General features: G+C 42.9%; 3 protein-coding genes across 3 annotated transcripts; 2 read left to right on the top strand and 1 right to left on the bottom strand.

Annotated features, from left to right (window-relative positions):
- Positions 1-5884: 5884 nt before the first annotated feature.
- LOC101828992 (olfactory receptor 52I2-like) lies at positions 5885-6880 on the top strand. The gene has a single exon (XM_040757410.1). The coding sequence runs from the start codon at positions 5906-5908 to the stop codon at positions 6878-6880; it is 975 nt and encodes a 324-aa protein (XP_040613344.1). The 5' UTR covers positions 5885-5905.
- A 6154-nt stretch (positions 6881-13034) lies between these two features.
- On the top strand, positions 13035-14003 carry LOC101826010 (olfactory receptor 52I2-like). Its single transcript, XM_040731753.1, has one exon. It carries the CDS (start codon positions 13038-13040, stop codon positions 14001-14003), a length of 966 nt encoding a protein of 321 aa, XP_040587687.1. The 5' UTR covers positions 13035-13037.
- Positions 14004-14172: 169 nt separating this feature from the next.
- Positions 14173-26072, bottom strand: Trim68 (tripartite motif containing 68). Its single transcript, XM_005074137.4, has 7 exons — positions 25981-26072; positions 23160-23624; positions 20522-20617; positions 18093-18353; positions 17632-17654; positions 16406-16506; positions 14173-16273 (listed from the first exon to the last, which is right to left on the bottom strand). Exons 2-7 carry the CDS (start codon positions 23583-23585, stop codon positions 15717-15719), a joined length of 1464 nt encoding a protein of 487 aa, XP_005074194.1. The 5' UTR covers positions 23586-23624; positions 25981-26072; the 3' UTR covers positions 14173-15716.
- Positions 26073-26165: the final 93 nt, after the last annotated feature.

Raw genomic sequence — 26165 nt, 5'->3', positions numbered from 1 at the left:
GGCTGAGTGTCAGTGTGTGTGCCTGCTGGGGAGAGGGGCAGGGGCAGGCACACAGGGTCACCACTGGCAGCAAGATGCATTAAGATGAGATACCCTGTTCACTTTCACCTCCAATGATATTTAGACTCTAAAAAACCAAGGAGGCAGTTACTGATGCTAAAAGAAGTCACAAGTGTGGCAATAGATCTTGGGTGGAACCCATTGTTGATCTTCACAAGAAAAAAAAACCTTCATAATAGGTGGAGTGAAGTAAAAATTTTAAAGAAAAACAAGCAAATCAAATGCTTGTTTTTGGAAGAGGCACATGCAACCTTCTGTGAGTGTTGATTAATAGGGAAAGTACACAACTTTAGAAGGTCATAGAAAGCATGATGAGGTGAGGTCATCAGGCTGGAGAGAGGAAGAATGGGCAGGGCATAAGCATACCAAGCCCTCAGCAAAAAGGTGGGTTTCTGTCAGGTGGCCAGAAGAGGGAGATGAATGGGGCATTGGGAATTTTGGATCTTTGGGGGTCCTCCTCACATCTATAGGCAGTGATGCTGAGCCCTGAATATGTGACACCTAGGGAAGATACAGCAGTTAGAGTATCCTGAGTTCTTTTCACCCTTCAACCACCGTTCTGTTTTGACTGTGTTTGTCAGTCAGTTCTCACCTGTTCTTTTACTGAGGTTGTCTCACCCCTGTGGTTACCTACACTGCAAGGTTCCTCTGACCCACTATGTAGAGCTTCGCATGACCTTCAGTCTCTGTCATTATACAGCTTCTCCCCCTTTTGTGGTTTGTTGTTTCATAATTTTCACTGAGATTTCACACATTTGGTTTTGCAGATAAATCCTGAAGACTCTGCTCAAGGTGGCTTCAAGCACCTGGGTGTCAGGTCAATTAGTGCTTAACTGTCCAGGATTGACACTAAAATGGCAAGTGTATGTCATACAGTTAGGATGGAAAACCAGGTGAGTGTTTTTCTAGTGCTTAGATAACAGAGAAAATGTCTTCTGTGGCACATGGGATTCTAAGAAGAGATGCCCACCAGTCTGATCTATACAATTACTCAGGGAGGGACCAGACACACAAAAGAGAAACGAAAGGGAACAATTGAGACATTATCCAAGGGTAGGATTATGTCATCTTAGCCTGGAAGCCTATTATTGACTAGAGGTCACAGGATTTAGTGGCTAGTAGGCCTGGTCTCAGAGTCTGTCAAATAAGAACTCTTGATTTGAAGATCCCTGGAAACTTAAGGAATTAGTTCCTTGGTTATATGTGTCTATTATCAAGTGAACAAAAGTCATACAATTGGTGTGGTAATCTATTAGGCTGGGATTTTAGCAATGCAATATTTAGAGAAGGGGTTTGAAGAAAGAGGTCAATTGGTCCTATTGTAGTACTGTCCATATTTGTGATCTGGAGTCTAGTTCTGAGCTAAGCTACCTGTCCATTTCCCCTGGATGCGGAATACTGCTGAGAGTAATAGGATAAATTGTGAAAGCACCAATTTAACTGCCATGATGATTCTTATCATACCCACTTCCAAACTATCCCTTCATCTCTGGAATAACTTTTATACAGCAGTAGCAGCAGCAGCAGCAATAGCAAATAACAGCTTTTAGACTTTGTTATCAGAAATGAGTTGTAAATTGATGGACAAGTGACAATGAAAATTAAACAGCCTACCCCCAACCACAGCAAATTATAGTTAACTAGAACATTGCTGTGTCTATCCCTGTGAGAGATGTCTTCCAGTGGTAAAGAATGCTTGAAAAATGCTTTCTGAGTTACACTTACCCATTTAAGTATGCTATTTAGAGCAATTTATAGGATTGACCCATTCAGTCTTTATTGAGCACCTGAGTATCAAGCATCCTGCTAAACACCAAACATCTTTCAAAACAGAGACAACTGCAGTGGTAGCTCATTGAAGGACAAGGAGGAAACCTTCAGGAATACTTGTTTTCCTAATGGAGCTTTGATTGTTATTTTGCCTTGAATTCAGTCATACTCATTTAAGTATGCTAGTTAGAGTAATCTGGACATACTGGATTAAGCAGGATAAGCAAAGTTGTTTTTTACTTTTCCATACTTTACTGGACATCTATTGTTCAAACCATCTTTTTTTATATCATTTTTATTTTAATTTTAAATAGCTTGTTTTACATGTCAATCCCAGTTCCCTCTCCCTCCCCTCCTCCCGCACTCCCCTTCCCCCCCCAGCCTCCCACCCTATTGCCAGTTCCTTCCACATAGGGGATATCTAGAGTCTGTCATTTCACTCTGGGTAGGGTCTAGGCATTCCCCTAAGAGTCCAGACTGAGAGAGCATCCCTCTTTGTTCTATGGGCACACAATGACTGTTTGTATTCCAGGGATAGACACTGATCCACTGCTCAAGGATCCTTAGGTTGCCCAGGCCTTCTCACTGACACTCACATTTGGGGGGGGGTCCAGATCAGTCCCATGTTAGCCTCCCCGCTGTCAGTCTGGGGTCCAAGAGCTCTCCCCTGTTCAGATCAGCTGTCTCTGCTGGTTTTGCCAGCCCATTCTTTGCCAATTTGCTCATCACTCCTCTCTCACTGTCACTGGGTTCCTTGGGTTCAGTTCAGTGTTTAACTGTGTGTTTGCCTCTGCTTCCATCAGCCACTGGATGAAGGCTCCCAGATGGTTATAGACATCTAGTTCACTATCAGGAATGGGTATTCGAGGTGGTCTCTCCACTATTACTTAGCTTGCCAATTGGTGTTATCCCTTTAGATCATTGGAGGTCACTCTGGTACCTGATCCGTCTTCTATCCTATGATTCCCTCTTCCCCCTATTCTACCCCCACCCACTCAACTTCCTGTTTCCCCATGACCTACTCTGTCTTTCTCTTCTCCCCCTCTCTTCTTCCCAGCTCCCACTCCCCCCTTACCCTTCAACGTGTTCCCCATCCATTCAGAGGATCTTGTCTCAATCCTCTTCTCTTGGATACTATGCATATATGCATATCTTTTAGGTTCTTTCCTGTTTCCCAGACTCTCTAGAAACCATATATGAGTGAGTACATACCATGTTTGTCTTTTTGTGACTGGGTTACCTCACTCAGGATGGCTTCCTCCAGTGCCATCCATTTACCTGCGAATTTTAAGATTCCATTGTTTTTTTCTGCTGAGTAATACTCCATTGTGTAAATGTACCACATTTTCTCCACCCACTCTTCAGTTGAGGGGCATCTAGGTTGCTTCCAGGTTCTGGCTATTACAAATAATGCTGCTATGAACATAGTGGAGCAGATGCCCTTGTTGTATGAATTTGCCTCATTTGGATATATGCCCAAGAGTGCAATTGCTGGGTCTTGCGGTAGATTAATTCCCATTTTCCTGAGGAATCTCCACACTGATTTCCAAAGAGGCTGTATGAGTTGGCACTCCCACCAGCAGTGGAGTAGAGTTCCCCTCTCTCCACATCCTCTCCAGCATAAATTGTCTTCAGTGTTTTTGATTTTAGCCATTCTGACAGGAGTAAGATGGTATCTCAGAGTTGTTTTGATTTGCATTTCCCTGATGGCTAAGGATGTTGAGCACTTTCTTAAGTGTCTCTTGGCCATTTTAGCCTCCTCTGTTGAGAATTCTCTATTTAGATCTGTACCCCACCTTTTAATTGGATCCTTTGGTGTTTTGGAGACTTGTTTCTTGAGTTCTTTGTAAATTTTGGAGATTAGCCCTCTGTCAGATGTAGGGTTAGTGAATATCTTTTCCTATTCTGTGGACTGCCTTCTTGTCTTGTTGACTGTGTCCTTTGCCTTACAGAAGCTTTTTAGTTTCAGGAGGTCCCATTTGTTAATTGTCGATCTCAGTGTTTGCGCCACTGGTGTTATGTTTAGGAAGTGGTCTCCTGTACCAACTCGTTGAAGAGTATCTCCCACTTTCTCTTCTAAAAGTTTCAGTGTGGCTGGATTTATGTTGAGATCTTTGATCCATTTGGACTTAAGTTTTGTACAAGGCGATAAACATGGATCTATCTGCAGTTTTCTGCATGCCAGTACCCAGTTATGCCAGCACCATTTGTTGAAGATGCTTTCTTTTTTCCATTGTATAGTTTTAGCTTCTTTGTCAAAAATCAAGTGTTCATAGGTGTGTGGGTTAAAATTAGGGTTTTCAATTCGGTTCCATTGGTCTACCTGCCTATTTTTGTGCCAATACCAAGCTGTTTTCAGGACTATAGCTCTATAATAGAGCTTTGTTCAAACCATCTTAATGAGCACTGTGCTTAGCTTTTCATTTAAGCTCAAAATACCTTTTTGATATGGGGATGATTATTTCTCTTCCACCAAGGTGCAAATTGAGGGTTGGAAGGTTTACATGATTTGATCAAGGTAAAATGACTAGCAAGCGACAAACTAGGGTTTACATTCTATGCAATATGATTTTAGAGTCACTGCTATTAGCCACTGTTTTTCTGTCTCTAAATGACATAACTTTCATAACACATTTTGCATGAGACAACAGAAGGGATTTTGTGTTGTGCTTCTAGAAGATCCACCAGCATTCCCAGGTCTGAGGTGATATCACTAAACCAAAGGGGGCCTTGTGTGATGTGTTCTCAGAATATTGTGGGTCTGTACACACAGGCAAGTACCATATAAAACCCCAGAAAATGAGAAAGTTAAAGGGAAGAGAAGTAAAGGGTTACAGCACAGGAATGTTATGGTGGTGTTGATCCTTTGTTTTAGGACATCTGGGAAAGCTATTACATATCCAGTGACCTGACAATATCTGAATGAGGGCAAAGGCAAACACTGCCAAGTTTGAAGCTCAGATGATAGACTGGCAGAGTGGTAAAACTATCAAGGCAAATCTATAATACTTTTTTTGGGTGGGTATCCATAGTTCTTCTCTTTACTTTAATGCTGTGTTAAATATATTGCTAGGAGTTAGTGCTGAGAAGACCTGTGTGGGAGACTCAAATTGACTGTATGTTGTTACATGATATTGGATGAATTAACGTCTCCTTTAAGTACTTAAGTCAATTGTTTTACATGGATTTTTGTTGCATATTACCAATGCAGAAATTATAAATACTATTTATCATTTTAGTATGACCATATGTTTTGCTTAAAACATTCTTTATTTCACAAGGATAACGTGTTCTTGGTCTCTGTAGTGACTTGGTAGTCTATCATGAAAACAGGTAAACCATATTGAAGAAGCAGAAAAATTATGGGAAGGTTCATCCTAACTTTATTCCACAGGCTAGGATTACACAATATTACAAATAAATGATACATGCTTGGCTGTATATCATAAACCATAGGTAGACTATTGGAATCATTAATTTGAAATCATTAAGGGTCAACATGAATGATTTCATGAATTCCTGAATTAAAAATAAACATGTAATACTTACATAGGAATAGGTAGGGAGAGGGAGAGGGACAGAGACAGAGACAGGAACAGAGATAGAGAGAGCATTGCTGTAGGGGAAAAAACTGAAGAGTTGATCCTTGAGATGTGAATAGAAATCGGCAAAGCACAGACTCTGTACGGAATGGAAGCTTATTTTTTTAAATATGTTAATTATTTTAGGTCATGAAAATACCACCAAGAAGAAAATACTCCAACAATTTTGAGTATCACACACACACAAGAATCAATTTTATAAGAATATTACTTCTCTCTCTCTCTTTTTTCTCTTTCTTTCTCTCTCTCCCTCTCTCTCTTTCAGGTTTTTTGAGATAGGATTTCTCTGTATTGTTTTGGAGGCTGTCCTGGAACTGACTCTTGTAGACCAGGCTGGTCTCGAACTCACAGAGATCCGCCTGCCTCTGCCTCCTAAGTGCTGGGATTAAAGTTGTGTGTCACCAACGCTCGGGCAAGAATACTACTTCTCTTACAGTACCTTATAGGTTAACAGGAAAGCAGTCTGACAAGTGATGCTGGCTACATGCTACAACCACACAATGGAATCTCCTGCCACCTTCCTCCTCGTGGGCATCCCAGGTTTGCAGTCTTCCTATCTCGGGCTGGCCATCTCATTCAGTGCTATGTACAGCACAGCCCTCTTAGGAAACACCCTCATCATTGCTGTGATCTGCACAGATTCCACTCTACAAGAGCCCATGTACGTCTTTCTGTGTGTTCTGGCTGCTGTGGACATTGTTATGGCTTCTTCTGTGGTACCTAAGATGGTGAGCATCTTCAGCTCAGGAGACAGCTCCATCAGCTTTAATGCCTGTTTCACTCAGATGTACTTTATCCACACAGCCACAGCTGTGGAGACAGGGCTGCTACTGGCCATGGCTTTTGATCGCTATGTGGCCATCTGCAAGCCCCTACACTATATGAGAATTCTCACCCCTCATGTGATGCTGGGGATTAGTGTAACTATTACCATTAGAGCTGTTATTTTTATGACTCCATTGAGCTGGATGTTGAGTCATTTGCCTTTCTGTGGCTCCAATGTAGTTCCACATTCCTACTGTGAACACATGGCTGTGGCCAAGTTAACATGTGCAGATCCCACAACCACCAGTCTCTACAGTTTGGTTTTTTCTTCCATCATTGTGGGCTCAGATGTGGCCTTCATTTCTGCCTCTTATACTTTGATTCTCAGGGCAGTATTTGGTTTGTCCTCAAAGAATGCACAGCGGAAAGCATTAAGCACTTGCGGCTCTCATGTCGGGGTCATGGCACTGTACTATCTCCCTGGGATGGCATCCATCTATGTAGCTTGGCTAGGGCAGAACAAAGTTCCTCTGCACACCCAAGTGTTGTTAGCTGACTTGTACCTGGTTATCCCACCCACCCTAAACCCTATCATTTATGGTATTAGGACCAAGCAGATCCGGGAGCGGATATGGAGTCTGCTGATGCATGGCTTCTTTTGCCAGTCCACACAAGGCTCATGAACACAAAGCTTCTCATACGTCGAGTTCCAGCCAACTGCAAGATAACTCTGAGATCTATGGACCTGGACTGGTTTACAGGTGTAGAGTGTGCTTACATACTTCTACTTCTCACTGGAGTTTAACAGAAGTGATTGTATTTTCTAGTGTATTGATTTAGAATGCTATCAGATTGAAGTTTGAGCAGAGAATGTGTTTGTTATTTTGTTTTTTTTTTTAAATCTCTATTCCAGTCTAACATGAGTCCCTCTGTTGATGAAAATCAGTTTGTCCCCTTTTCCCTTACTAGAATTTTCTTGTTCCTCCCCTCGTATGATGTTGTGGTAGAAACTAGATCTTGTTCTCTGGCTCAGCAATGAGTCCGTTTTATTTGATTCTGGTGTTTATTCCTGGAGCACAGGCCTCCTCCACATAAACAGATTTTAGTTTATTTTATATAAACTTAAGGTCAATGGTGTTGGCCCGTTTCTGGTGAATGGATTGGACAAAGAGATCTGAAGCACAGTGAAAGAAATCAGTTCAGAATTTGGGATGAAGACAATAATGCTCTGGGTCCAATCCCCTTTTGACACTCACACAATTTCACAGGGCACACACAAATATTTGATTCTTAATGCAACTGAAAATCTTAGTAAGACTAATTATCTGATACTAAAATTCAAAGGGCTAGGAGAAACTGCAGTAGCAAGTTGGTTAATTGTTCCCTTGATTAGAATGAACTGACCTTACCTTTTTAGACTGGCCTTAGTTTTAAGTCTATCAAGAAGCATCAGTATAATACTGACATAAAGACGGAACAATAATAGTATAGGGAGCTCAGACGGAGGTATATTTGGTTCATTGATCTGACGTTGGTCATGGTGTTGCTAACACTGGACATTCAAATGCAAAACTCCTAGATGAGACTCTTACCTTACACCATATGCAAAAAAACTAATTGAAAAATGTGAAGAATTAGTTGAAGACTGGAAATAATGAAACTAGAGAAAACATTAAACATTGTAAAGATTTCTTGGACATAATGTTCAAAAGTGTAGGCTACAAAAGTGAAAAATAAATAGAGGTAACCACAAGGAACAGAAATAATTTTGTGTAACAAAGACAACATAGGGTGCAAAGACACCAAACAGGATGGAAGAAAATATACTAGAATTGTATATTTAATAAGAATTATTTACCTAGTAAATGATGAAATCCTGCAATTCAACAACAACAAAAATCAGATACTCAAAGTGCAACAGACATTTCTGTAAAGGCTATGTACAAATAACCAGCTATCACATTCGAAGATGCTACTTGTCACTAGTCATTACAGAGATTAAAAATAAAAATACAGTGAGATAATACATTTGACTTATAGGCACAATCATGAAAACTCAAACCAAACCAGCGGCCCCCCATGTAAAAATCAGCTTCAGGTTAAAATGTGGATAAACTGGAACCCCTTTGCACTGTTAGTGGAAATTGTGATAGGAAAACCCCTGTGGTAATAAGGTAATGTGGTAATCTATGAAATATTAAAAGCAGGGCTAACCTGATGCAGCAATCCCACATCAGGTACATTCACAAACAATAGAAATCAGGGTCTCCAAGCCTTAGTTATTGACAGTCACATTCATGGCATCACATGGATGTACTAACTGCATGAAGCCAGTGAGATGTGTTTTGATGTAGAATCTGCAGTTTCTTTGTTGGTCTTAGATGCTTTGGGGACTTGTTTGCATCTCAAGTTCATCAATGAGATGTGGGTATATTGACAGCAGTCCTTCAGAGGACTGAGAGGAAATCTTAGGAAAACACCCATTAGAGCAGTGGTTCTCAACCTGTGGGTCACAACCCCTTTGGGGGTTGAATGACACTTTCACAGGGGTCACCCTAAGAAACCTAGAAATGTAAGAAAGTTACAATATGATTCATAACAGTAGAAAATTATGATTATGAAGTAGCAACAAAAATAATTTTATGGTTGGGGATCACCACAACATGGGGAACTATATTAAACTGTTGTAGCATTAGGAAGGTTGCAAACCACTGCCTTAGAGGTTCTGGAATATTAAAGAATTTAAAAAGTAGTCAGGGCTGGTATAATAGCTCAGTGGGTAAAGGCTCTTACTGTCATGCCTAACAACCTGAGTGCAATTCTCAGGAGCAACCTACCCAAACGCACTGTGGCATGGGCTTGCCCACATATACACAATAAATAAATAGGTAAGTATACAAATAAATGAGTGAAAGAAGCGAACTAAGGAAAAATAAAACTCGGACCATTTGCTTTTCTTTCTAGATGTGTGAGATGCATCACTAGTCTAATGCTTAGGTACCCTCTGGGGACTAGAAGACACAAGCGCTGTTCACTCTCTAGACTCCTGAGTCCTTCCAGTCTGGGATGCCCAAGGGAGTTGCACGAAGAAAGTCAGTCTCTGGAGGGGTCTCAGTGTTCGGCTGCTGGGCAGAGGCCAAGAGCAGTGGTGTCCAGGGAAGAGACAGGTGACTGAGTAGCTCATGGGAAAGGGAGTCTCCTAGTGGGGGATGTTCGGAAAGGATCACACTATAGTAACTCCGTTGTCTCTGATCTCCTGTGGCTCCTGTGATGTTACTGCTTCTCTCGAAAGTCTCATATGAATCTAAATATTATTTGGTGTGAGAAATGTGAAAGAGGAGGCATACCTAACCAGAGAATGAAAGCTACACATGAGGAAATCTATCATGCGAATAACTGAATTAGGAAACTGAGTTTGGACTTAAGGAGTCTTGAGGCTAGGGTCACCTCAGAAATGAGGATTCAAGCTCTCTATCCAAGTGTACAAGCATAAGGGGGCTGGTCAAGTCTGGGCATTATGGAAACCTACAGCTTCCTCTGGAAATGATTTGAGGGATGGCAGACATGGGAGAAGGAATAGGTGTATAGGGTTACTTCAAAGCAGAGACATGAAAAGGTAAGAGCAACATTGGAATGGTACATACATATTTTTAGGGACCAAGACTTGCTTGGAGAAAAGCAGATGGCCACAGGGAAGAGTGACGTTGTATTTGGGTGTCGACAGAGGCACTTAAGTAGGGATTTGAGGTTTTCACAGCCAGCAAGGCTGTATCCAGTGAGGCATGTAGTACTGCTTTCATCTGGACAGCACATTAATTATGCATCCCTCCATTCTTTTATTTGGAAAAAAGTATCATCTCACATTCTATGATTTACTTATTGGTGTTAAATGATTTGCCTAGGCCACTTTTCAGTGGTGGGCCCTCCAGACATCATGCACATCTTCAGGGCTGCAGGGATGAGTTTAAGGCTGGAAGACTGTCTCAGGAGATTTGGGCCTAGGCTTTCCTGAAAGATTTCACCCCAACAAGCAGGAAGCAATGTGTTTCCCTGTGTTGATAGTATAACCTTTACACCTTAGATTTCTGTATCTTATAGCACGTGTTTTGAGTGGCCCAAAGAGCTAATTGAAAAATAAGCATACAGGAAACGATGTTTAAGGAGTTACTGTATTCACAACAGATTTTTTTTTCCAAGACAGGGTTTCTCTGTATTGTTTTGGAGGGCTGTCCTGGAACTAGCTCTTGTAGACCAGGCTGGTCTCCTACTCACAGAGATCAGCCTGCCTCAGCCTCCTGAGTGCTGTGATAAAGGTGTTTGCCACCACTGCCCGGCTCACAACAGATCTTTAATGGAGGTCACTATTGATGTTCTCAAGAAAAAAATTAAATATTTCAAAGAAGAGACAATTAAGAACAAATGCTCCTTATTTTGAAAAGACTAAACACATCTCTAGCAACACCTATCAAGAAGAGCAAATAAAGCGAAGTAAAATTTAAAATATATGAAGACTATCACTAACTTCAAACCACTGTGAGCATCTGGAGAGTTATGAGGTGAGGTTCCCAGAGTTGGAGACAGAAAGGTGGAGCAGGGCACAAGTTAAGGGTGTCCTCAGATGAAGGGTGAATTTATATAGAGCAGCTTTTGGGCCAGAGGTGAATAGGTATGTGCACTCTAGATCCTTCAGCTTTCTTCAAATCAATAGGCACTAAAGCTCAGCTCCAAATCTGTAGCATCCCAAACATGGACCGGGGGCTCAGGGATACCCAGGCTTACTTTTTACTCTTCTTCTCAAGTCTACTTAGAAATTCTTCTCAGTGCTGAACTTATCTGTCTGTAGTGTCTCACTCTGTGATTTTATTGCACTGTGACATGGAACTTGTTAGTCTTAGTATACAACATTTATTATTCTGAAGGTTTTTATTTCATGTTTTTTTCCAAAACAACCACATGTGAAGATCAGGTCCCAGAAATCTGGTTTTTGAGAAAACTCTTGAAGATTCTGCACCAGGAGTCAAGCAGACGCCATGTGGTGAGGATGGAGAGCAAGGTAAATGCTTGATTTATGACTGGGTAACATAGAAAATGTCTTTTCTAGCACATGGGACCCTAACAGACTCCCACAATTCTTACCTACCCAATCATTCAGGAGAGAGAATTGAGAGGTAAGTAAAGTCAGAATCCAAGGATAAGATGTCTTAGGCTGCTAACCCTTTACTAATAGGGGATTACAGGACTTGCTAGCTACTCAAACTATCTAGTCTTGAGGCTTGGCAAAGAAGCTCTTTTTACTGAAGGCTGAATGGAAATGTAAGAAACACTTCTTGGGCTACATTTGAATATTGCCAAGTCATCACCTGTCTTGTCTGTGATATGGCCACCCCAGGTTAAGGCCTCAGGAGATGCAATCAATATTCAGGCCCTGTGAACTTAAGGAAAGAGGGTGGGGGACTCCATGAGGTCTACTCCACAGTTAGAGTCTTGAGTTAATTTCTTAGGTCAAACCTCCTGTGCATGCCCCAAGAGAGAAGAATAATCTGGGAGAAGTCAGAAAATGTGCTGAGGCAGGAATGTAGCCTACATAAAATACGATTGTCACATCCATTCTGATCCTGAATTCAACTCCACTTTGTTGTCAGAATTTTGTATGACATCAGAGCCATACACATACTCTTAGGCTTTATAATTAGAGGTAGAGTTGTACGTAGTATAAGAAAGACTTTTTTTGCAGAATTGACAATAACAGAAGAAATGAACAGACAAAAGAAAAGAGAGTGAGCTCTTCATTGCATTCTATATTATCTTGGCAGTTATGTCAACTATAAGGGAAAAACTCAGTGGCTGATGGTGGTAGGACAAATGAAAACTATCAGAGAATAGGAAATGGGTGTTGTGTTGGTGGATTTAGGTTTGTTTTTAAGACAAGGTTTACCTGTGTAGCTCTGGATATCTTGGAATTTGTTCTGTAGACCAGACTGGCCTCTGACTCAGAGATCCACCTGCCTTTGCCTCCCTAATGCTGGGATTAAAGGCGTGTGGCACCACTGCTGGTGGGTTTAGTTATTTGATTTAGTCTCTGTTGTACTTATGCATGTTCTTAGAGTGTTCTGGAGTTAAAAGGTTAAGCAGAGAAACTTGGGCTCATTTTAAAATTTGCTGAAATTTTTGAAAACTTAGTACTTAATATTTGTCTTCCATTTAAATTTCAAAGTGCCAATGATCGAATTAAGGCACAGAAAGTTTATATGATATGACCAAGGGAAAAACAGGTAGTAAGTGATACAATGATATTTTTAGTTGTGGTGTGTGACTCTAGAAGCAACATAACTAGTTCCTTCCCTTCTTGCAGCAGGGCAAAAGAAGTACACAGAACTTTGTTTTATATTCTAAGAAAAACTCTAGGTTTTCCCCTGAAGACCAACCAACCTAGTCTGACAGTGACAGCACTTGAACAACAGTCACCCACTAGAAAATATAAGAAAGACCGAGGTAGAGCATTAGGACTGCCAGCTCATATCTTTTCTAGGTTATTCTGAGAGAATTTATGAGAAAGGTTTCTAATTTTGCCTCTTCATGCAACGTGAGAGGAGAAAGGGCATAGACTTCCTAAAGGAGGAAAATCAGCAGATGATCTGAACAATGAGCAGACTCTGTTAACACAGACAACCTTGATAAGCATGGGAAATGGAGAAAGATGGCTTAATTTGTGTTTTCTGATTTGGAAAACACTGCCTTGACACTCAGATTTGTCTGTACCACAGAGAGGAACACATCTGGTGGCCTTCCATCCTCTCATTTTTCATCACTTTATATTGCAACAGAAAACTCATCTCACCTATGATGTCAGGACCATCCTACAACCACACAATGGAATCTCCTGCCACCTTCCTCCTCGTGGGCATCCCAGGTTTGCAGTCTTCCTATCTCGGGCTGGCCATCTCATTCAGTGCTATGTACAGCACAGCCCTCTTAGGAAACACCCTCATCATTGCTGTGATCTGCACAGATTCCACTCTACAAGAGCCCATGTACGTCTTTCTGTGTGTTCTGGCTGCTGTGGACATTGTTATGGCTTCTTCTGTGGTACCTAAGATGGTGAGCATCTTCAGCTCAGGAGACAGCTCCATCAGCTTTAATGCCTGTTTCACTCAGATGTACTTTATCCACACAGCCACAGCTGTGGAGACAGGGCTGCTACTGGCCATGGCTTTTGATCGCTATGTGGCCATCTGCAAGCCCCTACACTACAAACAAATCCTCAAACCTAAATTGGTGCTGGGATTATGTGTTACTATCATCAGCAGAGCTGTCATTTCTGTGACTCCACTGAGTTGGATGTTGAGTCATTTGCCTTTCTGTGGTTCCAATGTAGTTTTCCATTCCTACTGTGAACACATGGCTGTGGCCAAGTTAGTATGTGCAGACCCCACACCCACCAGTTTGTACAGCTTGATTTGTTCCTCTATTATTGTGGGCTTTGATATAGTCTTCATTGCTGCCTCCTATATTTTTATTCTCAGGGCAGTATTTAGTCTTTCCTCAAAGAATGCACAGCAGAAAGCATTAAGCACATGCGGTTCTCATGTGGGAGTTATGTGTCTGTTCTATCTTCCTGGGATGGCATCCATATACATAGCCTGGTTATGGCAAGACGTAGTTCCGATGCACACTCAAGTGTTATTAGCTGACTTGTACCTGATTATCCCACCTACTTTAAACCCTGCCATTTATGGTATTAGGACCAAGCAGATGCGGGAGAGGATGAAGATGTTGCTGACTTGCTTCCTTAGGAATGGTTCATGAACATAAAGCTCTAGTATTTAGTTCCCTAGACAAGTGTGCAGACATTTTAAAGATGCATGAGGCTAGACTGTTTGGCTTGTCAGTGAAGAGTCCAAGATGAAGCTGTAAAGACTATGCTGTATAAAATTTCAATTTTTAGTGAAAATGTTATGGATATGGGATGACTGAAATAGTTCGATATGTTTAATAATTTCATTTAACCTGTATGTGCAATAGAATACAAACTTGGGAACATGGGAGCAACACACAATTGGTCCCTTCCCATAGACAGAGCCAATTTTTGTCACTTACCAACCTTGTCACTTGTGGGCTATTTTTGTACAACTTTCCCTGACATAACAACAGTTCACTATACAATTTTACTTCCCTTTCATTATTCCTTTCATCTGACTCCTAAGTTGGCTTTTGTTTAGTATGATTCTCTCCACACATTTTTCTCTCCTATACCTTAAAGAGAATGTTATGCATGATTACAAGAACCATGTAGATCTCCCTGGTGGCATCAGAAGGTTGTAATTTAACACCAACTAGCTGCTGGATGGGCTTTCCTTCCTTTCCGATGACTTTATGTCTTCTTCCTTGCTATTATTTTGCTTTCTATTTTGAGGTTATAGACCTCACTCTAACCCAGAGACAAACACATGTAATCAGATCTACAACACAGCTCTGTGGCCACATGTCAGTGTACCCTTGTGACACAGTGTGGCATGGCTATGTTTTTGTTTAAAGGGCTGTAAACTGTTGGGAGGGACCATAAGGAAGAAATGTGCTGCCACGAAGGTTCTGACTGCATGTGGCAAAGGAGGATGGTTGCCACATGCAGAATCCAATGCCCTCCCTTCTCTACAGAGAACAAAAGTATGGGATGGGTCCTGTGACTTTACAAGAACTGGTGAGGTAGAAGGACATGTTATTTTAAGCCAGATTAGAGCCACTTTTCCAAAGTGGTCACCCAAATCCTCTCAAGCACGTTTCAGACCTGAATGTAACGAGTCACTGGGCTTTGTGATCTGTGACTTGTCTACTTTGTTTCATGTAAATGTGAAAACCATTTATAACCTTTAAAATCTTACCTCCCCAATCCCTGTAGGAACAACTTAAGGCTGTTTCAGTTTCCTCATCCATAAAGTGAAAATAAAAACTAAGGCCCCCAACTTTTCTGACCTGCCCCTTAGAGAAAAGACAGTCCCAGGACACAGACTTGCCCCTAAGCTCAGGGAGGTGATGCACTAGCTATCCTGGGTGAGATCTGCGCTCTGCACTCGGAGAGCACAGACACACAGACTGTGTGTTTCTCAAGTCTGGGGCTTAGGGTTTGTTTGGTAACAGCAAATCTCAGGTGAAGCACCCTTTCTCCATGGCAATCAGCTCTGGACCGGTGCATTATTATTTTGTCTCGCTGGAAACATTATTTCAAAGATTTTCTGGAGCATGCAGTCATATCATCACTGGCACACACTTATTTATGGAACCAGTGAGGAGCTGTAACCTCCAGCGTGGACAAAGCCCATCGTCTCTGTTATGTTTCTATCATGGATCACAACACTTATCTGACTGGATTGCTTTTCTGTGAGAGGTACTGACAGTTTGGTCTAATGGCAAGATACCATGAGGTCAGGTAGAGGAGTCTCTAGGTTCTAAGCTGGGTTCAGGGGTATGCTTATTAATGGAAGCACCCTCCAGCAGTCCTGTGTACCAGGCCAAATTCCAACATTAGCTTAGAATGGTATCTCTCCTCTCTTCCCCAACCAGGGAACAAATGGTGAGGGGAGTGGTGTTGTTGGCAGCAATACTGTAGCATGGACTAAAGTAGGGCAAGAGTCGGCCAGGGAAGGGATAATGGGGGAAAGTAAAAATGTGGGAGCCATCATCAGTCACATTGTAGAAGGAGATATCATGGGCCTCATAATCTAGGAAGATTCCTACTCGGTGTGGAGGGACTGACAAGGGCAAGAGGGGGTATTCATCAGTGCCTGCCCGGTACTCTGTTCCCTTCCTCAGCCTTATCACCCAGAAGCCATAGTGGGGGGATAAATAGACCACCTCCTTCCGGTCTACATTTTCCATACATACTCCCAGGCCCCATTCAGACCTGTCTCCAACCTCTACCTCCCAATAGTGCCGGCCTGAGGAGATACACTGGCTGCCCAAGACAATGTTATAGCGGTAAAACCTCTCAGGATTGTCAGGCAGGTTCTGTTGGGTGTCTCCATAGTGCACACTTTTTCTGTCCTTGGATACGACAAGGCGGGAGTAAGCTGTGGCTGGATCTCTGATGAAGACAGAGTTCTCAGTGATGGGTGGGATGGGGCTAGATGAGACACCCAGACAACACTGAGACATTTTATCTCTAGGGGTGAAGTCCCTCCCACTGCCCATTCCAACCCTTAAGCATCCAATACCTGCATATGTCTTCAGGATCTCTCTTAGTCCTGGTATACGACAATCTGTCTTTAGTTCCAAGGGGATTGGCTCTGGCTGCTGCAAGCTCCAAGATTTGCTCCTGCAGAAGAGGGTGTGTTTTGTATCCAGGAGTCTAAGCTCTGCCCCACAAAGCATCCTTCCGTTAGTCCAGGGAAGAGTGAGTTGGCCACAGCCAGTCAGTTAGATTCCCCTACTCAGCAAAGCAGAGGTATGATAGCTGGCTTATTGAGCTTTAAGTTATTCATGACAGAATGTTAAGAATACTCACAACTTCCTGTTGTGGGAAAAGTTAAGTATTAGGATAGAAGAGAAAGAGATTTGTCGCCATTGTTGGAGGCAGGTGACAACTAGTGTTCAACAGGTCAACCTACCAGATGAGTGATTCTCTGATGGAGAGCCCCACTTGGCATGTCCATGGGATCACTGGATGTGGATAATTGTTTCTGTTTGCAATTTCTCTCATGAGTCATTTAATTTCTTCCCTAAGAATAGTTTTGGGTGTTTTCCTACTACCTGTGTGCTTATCTAAAAAAATTGTTATGTCTACTGGGCACACATATAGCTGTGGGTGGTCTGGAAGATGACTTCTCATTAATTTTATAATTTTGATATATAGAAAACATACTAGGATATACTTCATAACTAGATCTATCGTCCCACAAGGACTGTAAAGCACTTAAAAGCCACTTTGTTCCTTTTACTCAGAAAACAACAATTTCTCCTCAGTCTAAGTCAAACTGCACACAAATAGCTCATTTTTACCTCAGAGCAAGTTCAAACTAGACAAAAGGTTTTTTTCAATTTGATAATAACTTTAAAACTACAGTTATGCATCAGGTCAGAGTCACAGGTGTCTAATCAAGGTTATTAACACAAAGAAGCCTAAAAAATCATTCCAGTTCTTTGTTTGGCAAGACTAGCTGGTGAAAGAAATACATCTCATAGCTTATCTCACTGGGCAAAATTTCAAGGTTTCTGGAGGAAGACTGTGACCAGAGGGTGAGGGCATAGTGCCCAGTGAGACAAGCTATGAGATACAGTTCTCATAGAGGTCAACAAATCTTTAGCCATTATAAAGTGAGATGGTGAGTCAGCATCTGCTTTCTGTAGGTGCTCAGCCTGTGCTCCTTCTCCATCTGTGGCTCTGGCCAGGCCTCTCCATCCCCTGCAGAGAGGCCCAGAGGCGCTGAGGATGGGAACATACCTGTTTAAGGCTTCCTGAATGCCCTAGAAGAGAAAACAATGCAGCCCATGAGTGTACTGTGCCTCAGAAGGTAGACAGACACAGATGCTAAGAGGGGTTTGGAGGCTGGGGAGAAGCTAGCTGATGGGAGGACAGCCTAGTGGACCTGGCCTGGCTGAACAACTTCAGGCTCCATTTTGAGATGGCCAGGATAGAAGGGACTGAAATGCTGTCAGATATCAGAATCCTTCTACTGATGTCCTTCTACTTGCTGGGTGGATGATCTGACATATGAGATTATTAATGGTCAGGTCATTTGTCCTATCAGGAAAAGGACAGCAGTCATCAGCTGGAGGCTATGGGACCCTCAGCTGGTGGGCAGTATGATGATAGGTCTGTGAAGAACTAGTGAACACTTTCCCCTGGAGTCCCAGTCCATCATCAGTTCTCACTCACGTGTGCCAGGAAAGGATGCTACTCACTTGCAGCATCCAGCGCACAGGTCTCTGGGATCTCTCTTCCAGCTCCACCATCATCCTCCATAGGTCCTGGCTCTGCTGGATGATCTTCCCGTGCCTCAACTCCAGTTGGTTCGCTGTCTCTCTCCTCTCCTGCTCTAGACTAGCCTGAGCTGCAGCTGCCTCCTCTTCCACCCGCTCCCATGGCAGCTCTTTTTCCTTTAATAACTGCCGGTATTTTTCAAACTCCCATGAGATGCTCTGCTTTCGTATTTCCATCTGTGTCTGTGGAGTCAAGATTGGGATTAGCACTGATCCTTTCAGTGTAAGGGTCACGTGGAATGGAGGGCACTGAAGTGTGCAAATATACACACTATTGAAATGCTCTGGTATGACCATGTGCTGGGTGCTATGAAGGGCAAGACAAGGGACCCAAACTTCCTAACTTCCTGACTCCATATAGCCTCAGGTACCAACCATTTTTGGTCTTTTTTATAGGTAGAATAATTTATTATATGGGATCAGGGTATTTCAGACTTGGAATTTTCCTGGACTTGAGTTTATATTTGAATAAAGCAATATTTTGGCAGTGAGACCCAAGTCTGAACATGAATGTCATTTATGCTTCCCATATATTTTGTACATATAACCTGAAGGTAATTTTATAAAATAATTTTAGTCTGCTTGCAGTCTGAATGTGACCTATCATTAAGTGGAACTTTCTTCTGTGATGATATTTTGTTTGTGCTTCAACAAATAAAGTTTGCCTGAAGATCAGAGTGTGGAGCTAGCCACTAGTCGGCCATAGAGGCCAGGCAGTGGTGGCTCACACCTTTAATCCCAGTACTTGGGAGTCACATGCCTATAATCCTAGCACTAGGGAGGTGGAGACAGGAGAGATATGGCTGGGCTGAGAGAGGAATATAAGGCAGGAGGTGTTAGGGGCTCAAGGCATTCACTCTGAGATTCCTAGAGACAAGATCAAGCATTCAGTTAGAGGATTTGTAGGGACATGATTGCCCTTTTTGTCTGAGAATTCAGTAGAGGTAAGAACTAGTGGCTGATTGCTCTGCTTCTTTGATCTTTCAGCATTTACCCCTATATCTGATTTGGGGTTTTTATTAAGACAATTAGAATTCATGAAACATTGTTCTACTTATGTTACCATGTTGATTATAAGACATTTTGGATTTCATATTTCTAGATGAGTGACATTTAATCTGTTCTACTCTTATCAGACCCAGTAAGAACTAGGATATTACCTTTCTTTTTTTTTTCTTGAGACAGGGTTCCAGTATATAGTTCCACTACATTGTTACAGACCAGGTAGGACTTAAAGTTATAGCAATTCTCAAGGGCTGGTTTATAGGCATGTACCACCATCCTGGTACAGGGTATCATCTTGATATGATAAGATGCAAACTACCTTCCATTTTCAGAGTAAGAGCTGGAAGGTTACACTGATGGTTACTAAGGACATTAACTGCACTTTTGGGTAGTTTTTCTTCTCATTGATGTTTTTATGCTTATTGCATCATTTGTCAGGGCCCGAATATGATATTTCTATTATAGGCCTCAGCTCAACTCCAGGAGCTTGAATCTCCTATTGTCTTTTAGATGTCAACTGATTACTTCTGGATGGTCAGAGTAGAGAATCACTTCTAGTTTGTGTAACAATAGATTTAGGCCCCACACCTATCATGAGGGCTAGTGGGACATGCCTGGAGACTGAATGCCTGAGGGCTCCTGATGTGCATTCTAGGACCATCTCTAGGGTTTAAGGAAGTGTTTCCTAGTCAACCCTATATACATGATAATAAATACCTTCTGCCAGTACCCTTGCTTTTGGAAAGCTATTTAAGAGGATGCTTGAATAAACCATGGTCTCCAATATGGGCTGAGAGCCCTGCTGAAATGACAAGATGTCTCTGTCTCGTTCTTAACGCCACTGGGTAGCTGGGACTTCCCTGACCCACACCCCCCACTCAGGGTCGAACTCAGGGCTGTTCAGCTAGTTCCTATTACAGCCCTAAAGACATCAGTCCTGATGGCTCTTGCAGCCTAGGACTACCTCGGCAACCATTTTAGCCCACTGTGATGTTACTGTCTCTTGATCAGAAGTTCTGAGAGTTTTATATCTATTGGCTTCAAATGTATTTCAGAGGTGGTTTTCTAATATTTGGGTAACCAAAGTCTTAGCAGCTCTGCTGTCACTCGACAAAGTGAAACAAACTGTTCTTGACTGCCACCAGACAAGCCACACTCCCATGAGCTCCTGAGTGCACCGTACTGTTCTTTCCTCACACATGAAGACATGAGGTGACTGTTTCCTCACAACCTATAAGCTGGACCTGAGAAGTTATGTGGCCTTCAGTAAAGGGAAAACGGAAGGCTCTGCTTCACAGATATGAGAATGCCTCCACTGTCAGCTCTGGAAGAGAAGTGCAACCTGCCTTCCAGCTGGCAGCTTGTTCCTTCTCACTGACATCCAGCTTCCAGGCTTCTTCCTGTCCTTTCCTGAGAAGTTCCAGAGCCTCCTGGAGTTTCCACTGCAAGAGACAGGAAGCTCATGAGTATGATCAATGTTCCTCAGGCAACAGGCTGGAATAAATGCTAAGAGAAAACAGAATGCCACAGAAGGCACAGACTGTCCATGGAACACCCAGGGAAGCTCTTTGGGTTGAGAATCCTCTTAACTCCTATAGTTCCCAAGCGTCTGTAGCTGTCTATAGCCACACTTTCTAGAAAACAAAGACTTTGGACTTTCCTACCCAGGACTGTTTGTATTTTCATTAATTTTCTTCCCTATTATTTCCCAGAACCTTGCTGCTGAAAGTGTGGTCCAAGGCCAGGAACATCAGCATGGCAGAATCTTGAATCTCACCTATACTTATTAAATGTGAACTGGAATTTAGGAAGCTCCTTGTGTAGTTGAGATACACAATAAATGTAAGACCCTTTTCTAGGAAAGTAATGCTAAAAATTATTACTGGAAGGCCAAAAGGATATAGTTGTTACCTTTTATTCTGGTAACAGTAACTGTTTTTGTTAAAGAATTATAAAGTACCAGACACAGTTCAAGCATTACACACATACAGGAACACTACTGGGGTTAAAATGTGAAACATCCTCCACAGGTTCATGTATTTGAAGACCTGATCCTCAGCTGCTGAGGGTGTTTGGAAAGCTTATAGGAAACTTTAAGAGGTAGAACCTGGATGAAGAAAGCAGATCACTGTAGGGCAAGTCTTGAGGTTTTATGGACTGGTCTCACTTCCTGTTCATTCTTCCTAACTACAGATGTCATGTGACCAGTTGACTATTACTCTTGTCACTGTGATTTTCCCACCCTGATGTCCTGTATCCCTTTGAACTGTGAGCCAAAACGAACCTCTTCTCCCTTACCTGACTTCTTGTCAAGTATTTGATGGCAGCAACAGAAAAATAACTACTATAATTACACTCCCCAGATGTTGGTGTCATCACCATTTTATAGATAAGAAAACTAAGGCTCAGAAAGTGACCCATCTAAAGTCATCCAGCTAGCAAATGACAGGGTACGAGTTAACCAAGATCTTAACTTCCATGTCAGAATGCTAAACAGCCTCCTTGTTTTAAAACTCAAAACAAAATGAAACATATATACTTTTTATGTGTTAGGTATTTGTGCTGTAGAAAAAAATGACTTGTTCAGAGGATTTACCACATATTCTTACATTCTAACCCTAACTCAAAGAAATAGTATTAAGATAGAACAAGATCACTCATGCACATCTGAGAAAAGAGCAAGCTGAGGACTGAAAGCCAGTCACAGTGGTGAGAACAAACAAATGGGCACGCAACAGAGAGGGTGAAAGACCCCCGGCCCAGCACAGGTGGCTGAGGCCTATGGAAAATTCCTTTCCCCCACAGCTCAGCCGAATAGTCATTTTTTTTGATCAGAAGGAAGCTCAGCTCAAGGTCTTTACAGCTGCATAGTCACTACTATCTCTGTCCAGATAGGGGCCCAGGTGTCTATGGTCTGCACAGCCAGCCCAGAAAGATTGGGCAGGCACAGAAACCTTTGTTCTTCAGATAGGGCCAAGGCCGAGAATTGAGTTCTGAGAGAAACCTTAATTGCCTCTCTGTCCAGATGAGAGAAACCTTAATTGCCTCTCTGTCCAGATGAGAGAAATCTCGTTCTGAGCCCCAGCCTCATTTAAATTACCCAATCAGGGTCCTGTAACTAGGCTTCTTGCTTCTGTACTCCGCTTTTGCTATAAAAGGACCCCTGAGTCCCCAGCTCGGGGCTCTCAGTTCCCGAGACTGAGATGCCCCGGGTACCCGTGTATTATCAATAAAGCCTCTTGCTGTTGCATCCAAGCTCGTGGCCTCGGTGTTCCTTGGGTTCGGGTCTCCCTCCCGTGAAAGTCCCCCGCCTGGGGTCTTTCAAGGGCTTATCCCAAAGTGTGGGAACAGAGCCCTAGACAAAGAACAAACTCTCTATTCTAGCCTTTTATCTCCCTTTAATTTAATCTAGTCAGAAAAGACCTGATAATATGGATACTGTGAGTATTAACGCATGTTTAATATGTAAGCATTGTCTGGCAATTGGAGAATCAGTCCTAAGGGACTCATCTACACTCCCTTCCAGCTCCAGAATAATGTATCATGATCCAAAATCCTAAGTCCGAGTTGTGCTTATAAAATGAAGAGGTTAAAATGATTCAGCTAATGCCAAGTAACTATATATGACCCTAGCCGGGCCAAGTTGGCAGGTCCTTGACTAATAAATTGCAGTCACCATATGTAAACTCAGTCAAGCCGTGTAGAACTCCAATGGAAACCAAGTGTCTGCTTCAAGTTCTCAACACTAAACTCATCCTCTGGTTAGCCATCCCCAAGGCTTGAGATGGGATGCAGAGGAAATGGGAGAGAAGAAAATCTAAGGTGGCCATGAATAAAGGGAAAGATGTAGCTCGGAAGATTAAATGCAAGGGTCTGTAGTCACCGGGGGCCAAGGGAATCAGCTCTTCAAGACAGGCTTCTGATATAGAGTCGGCCAGATGAGAGGCAGAGGAAAGACAGGCGTGGCCGGGTTCTATTGCTTACCTTATATTCCCAGGCAACATCCTTTATGAGCACAACACTGTGGGCTCCATGCTCTGAGGACTGGCTACAGGCCTTGCAGGTTACCACGTCATCCTCTTTGCAGAACATTGTCAGCGGTTCCTTGTGGAGAGTACACACATCAGTCTTCAGTCCCATTTCTGCACAGAACCCTAGCAGACGGACCTTATCTACAACGCTGGCCAGCTGCCAATTGGGACGTAATTTCCTTGGCTGCACAGGAGCTCGACAGAGGGGACAGGTGTAACCCCAATCCTGGGATTCTCCCGAGACCTTCCAGAGTCCAGACAGACAGCTGTGGCAGAAAGTGTGGCCACAGCTGATGCTCACAGGCTCCCTGAGAAAGGTCATGCAGACGGGACAGTTCACTTCTTCCACAAGGGCTTCTACTAATGCTGCAGGATCCATGGTTCCATCTGATAAACAGTCTCAGAACAGGAATGAAGACTGCAAAGAATAAAACAAAAACAAGAGAAAAGAAGAGGATAAGTTGATTGATAAAAATACACTTATTTTAGAACCTCCACTGGCCATATATAATACACATTGGCCTCCACTGAAGCTATTATTGGGTAACGCTGTTCACACCACAGGAGGCACAAACAGGGTAGGGGTGGCTAAGAAAGTGGATTAGGAGAATTCTTTTTTATTTGTGTGTTCAATTCTGATCCTCCTGAGTTTATTCTACCCTACCAATCCCATTCTAATCATGTTATGGAAATCAACATAGTCTCTCTTGGACTAGGGCAAGTTAATAAAAAAGTGGGATGTTCCAACATTCAGAAGAAGGCCACGAAGCACCGCCAACCTTCCTCTGTGATACCTTTTGTGTACAGTTACACTCTCGCTGCCTGTATGCTCAGTGTTCCTCAGGCTGCACACTGAAGTGGAACATGAAAGTAACATTGCACTTCTTTCACTGTGTCCTGTAAATCACTATCCGCCTCTCTGGCATCACCAACATAGTGGCACTCTCCTCAGCATGCAGTGTTGCGTGTTAGAGGCAGAGGGGAAACAACATCCCTCAGAAGACAAAAACTAGGATCACGTAAGGATATATGATGTGTACAGATGATTTTTGCCCAGGCCACATGTGTGTATGGGGCTTGAATGGCCAGTGACAGGCTTCTTGGCATCCTTGGTAATATTTATTAACTTACCTTGTAAGTTTGTGCTCCTGGATAGGCCACTTAAAGGGAAGATTCACACTGGCTTTAAATACTGGGATATCTCCAGGGCCTCAATAGTGTCTACCAGGCAAATGCCTGCCAAATGACTCCATTAGGGTCAGTGGACAATTCCCAAAACCCAGATGCTTTTTATATAAAGCAAAGTAATAGGAATCACCCTTGGCTCTGCTCATTTTTCATGGATAATGTTGGTTTATTTCACAATCCAGGACAGAAACCATTAGTGTTCTCATTTTGCAGGACCAGGTTTCTATTATCCTACTTTGGGAAAAGCACCTATCTTCTCCAGCTTCAGGGTACAAGACAAACTCAAGAGCAGAGAGGAAGAAATCTCTGTGTTTAGTCTTGCAGAAGGGCATTTTGGAGGAACCAGGACATAAAGTCTGTAGGACTGAGATCTAGGCTATCAGCAGGTTATTCCTTCTCACCGTTTTCCCTGCTTCTGCTTCCACTGTCAAAACCAAACCATGAGATCCAGAACTGTAAGATCCAGTTCTGCAAATGCTGAACTCAAAGGCCTACAGTGCTTCATTGCAAGCCATATATAAGCTCTATTGGATGAAACCTGGACCCATGTCTGCTCATTTTATCCTATTTGGGGTCATGCTGTTCTAACTGGAACTGTTTCCATCATCCTACTGCTTAATCCTCACACTAAAGATTGACTATCCATATCTTTTTTTCACAATATTCCTAATGCCGTGATAAATTAAATCACGGAGATATTGTTTTGTTCACTGTATTCTTGATGCCAAGAACAGTGCCTCAGTGTTTGTTAAATTCATGATAATTAAATGTAAATGCTGAGATTTGGCTGACAGTAGAAGGGTGTCATCTAAGGCAGAGAGTGTGTATATGTGCACATATGTGAGTGCACACGAGCAACGCTTTGATATCAAAAGCACAAAGAACAACATAAGAACCAAAAACAGCAGTTGAAAATCTGGGAGATATTGGCTGTAGGAAAGTGTGGCAAAGCATGAGAAATGACAAATCATGAACACTGGTGGCAGCATGCTACTTCTATACATGGCTTCAAAAAGATGCAAACATGGGAGAGCTGCCAAAGATCTGGGAGATAAACAGATGTAGTTCTCTAACAGAAGATCTGCTTTAACGCTCTTTTATCACACAGACATTACTTGGTTAAGTCTTAAAATTATTAACCGCTCAGGCGTGGCTCAACTTGCAGCAGAGGACAGCTAGGAATACTGCCCAACACAAAACTGTAAACTTCATTTTCTTCATGCGGCTTTCTGGATCGCTCGGTTCTCCTGCATGAACTTTGTAGAGGACAAGTCGTCTGACAAAGTCAGAATGTTGCACCCACCGGGTGCTTCCAAAGTGCCTAGGGAGGGGGCGGACCCTGGCTAGAACCCGGAAGTTGGGTTAAAAGAGCGAGGGCCCAGGCTCTGGCATCCGAAGGTCGGGGAAGGTGACCTTCGGGACTGGGCAGGTCCCCATGACAGTGGGCTGGGTAAGGAGTGCAGGACCCGTGTCTTCCAAAGACCCCCCAGCTGCCACCTCCCTTCTCTCTGCTCAGCGTAACCCGCAGTAGGGATGCGGGGCTCCAGCGGCCCAGTCCGCAGCCTCAGGTGCAGCAGGGCGCTCACCTGCGGGAAGCGGCCGACCACAGCAGCAGGCAGCGGCAGCCTAGGCAGAGGCGGCACCGGGCGGCTTCCGCCGAGCTCCAGGGCCCGCCCACAGCGCCGGAACCGTGGAACCACGGGCCGAGCCTGCTCCAGCCTACTTCTGCACTAAGAGCGGCCTGATTGGCTGTTAACTTGTCACTTTACTG

This window comes from Mesocricetus auratus, unplaced genomic scaffold (genome assembly GCF_017639785.1).
Source record: "Mesocricetus auratus isolate SY011 unplaced genomic scaffold, BCM_Maur_2.0 Super-Scaffold_4256, whole genome shotgun sequence".
NCBI lineage: Eukaryota > Metazoa > Chordata > Mammalia > Rodentia > Cricetidae > Mesocricetus > Mesocricetus auratus.
Note: the sequence above shows the minus strand (reverse complement) of the source record. Positions and strands in the feature narration are given on the sequence as shown.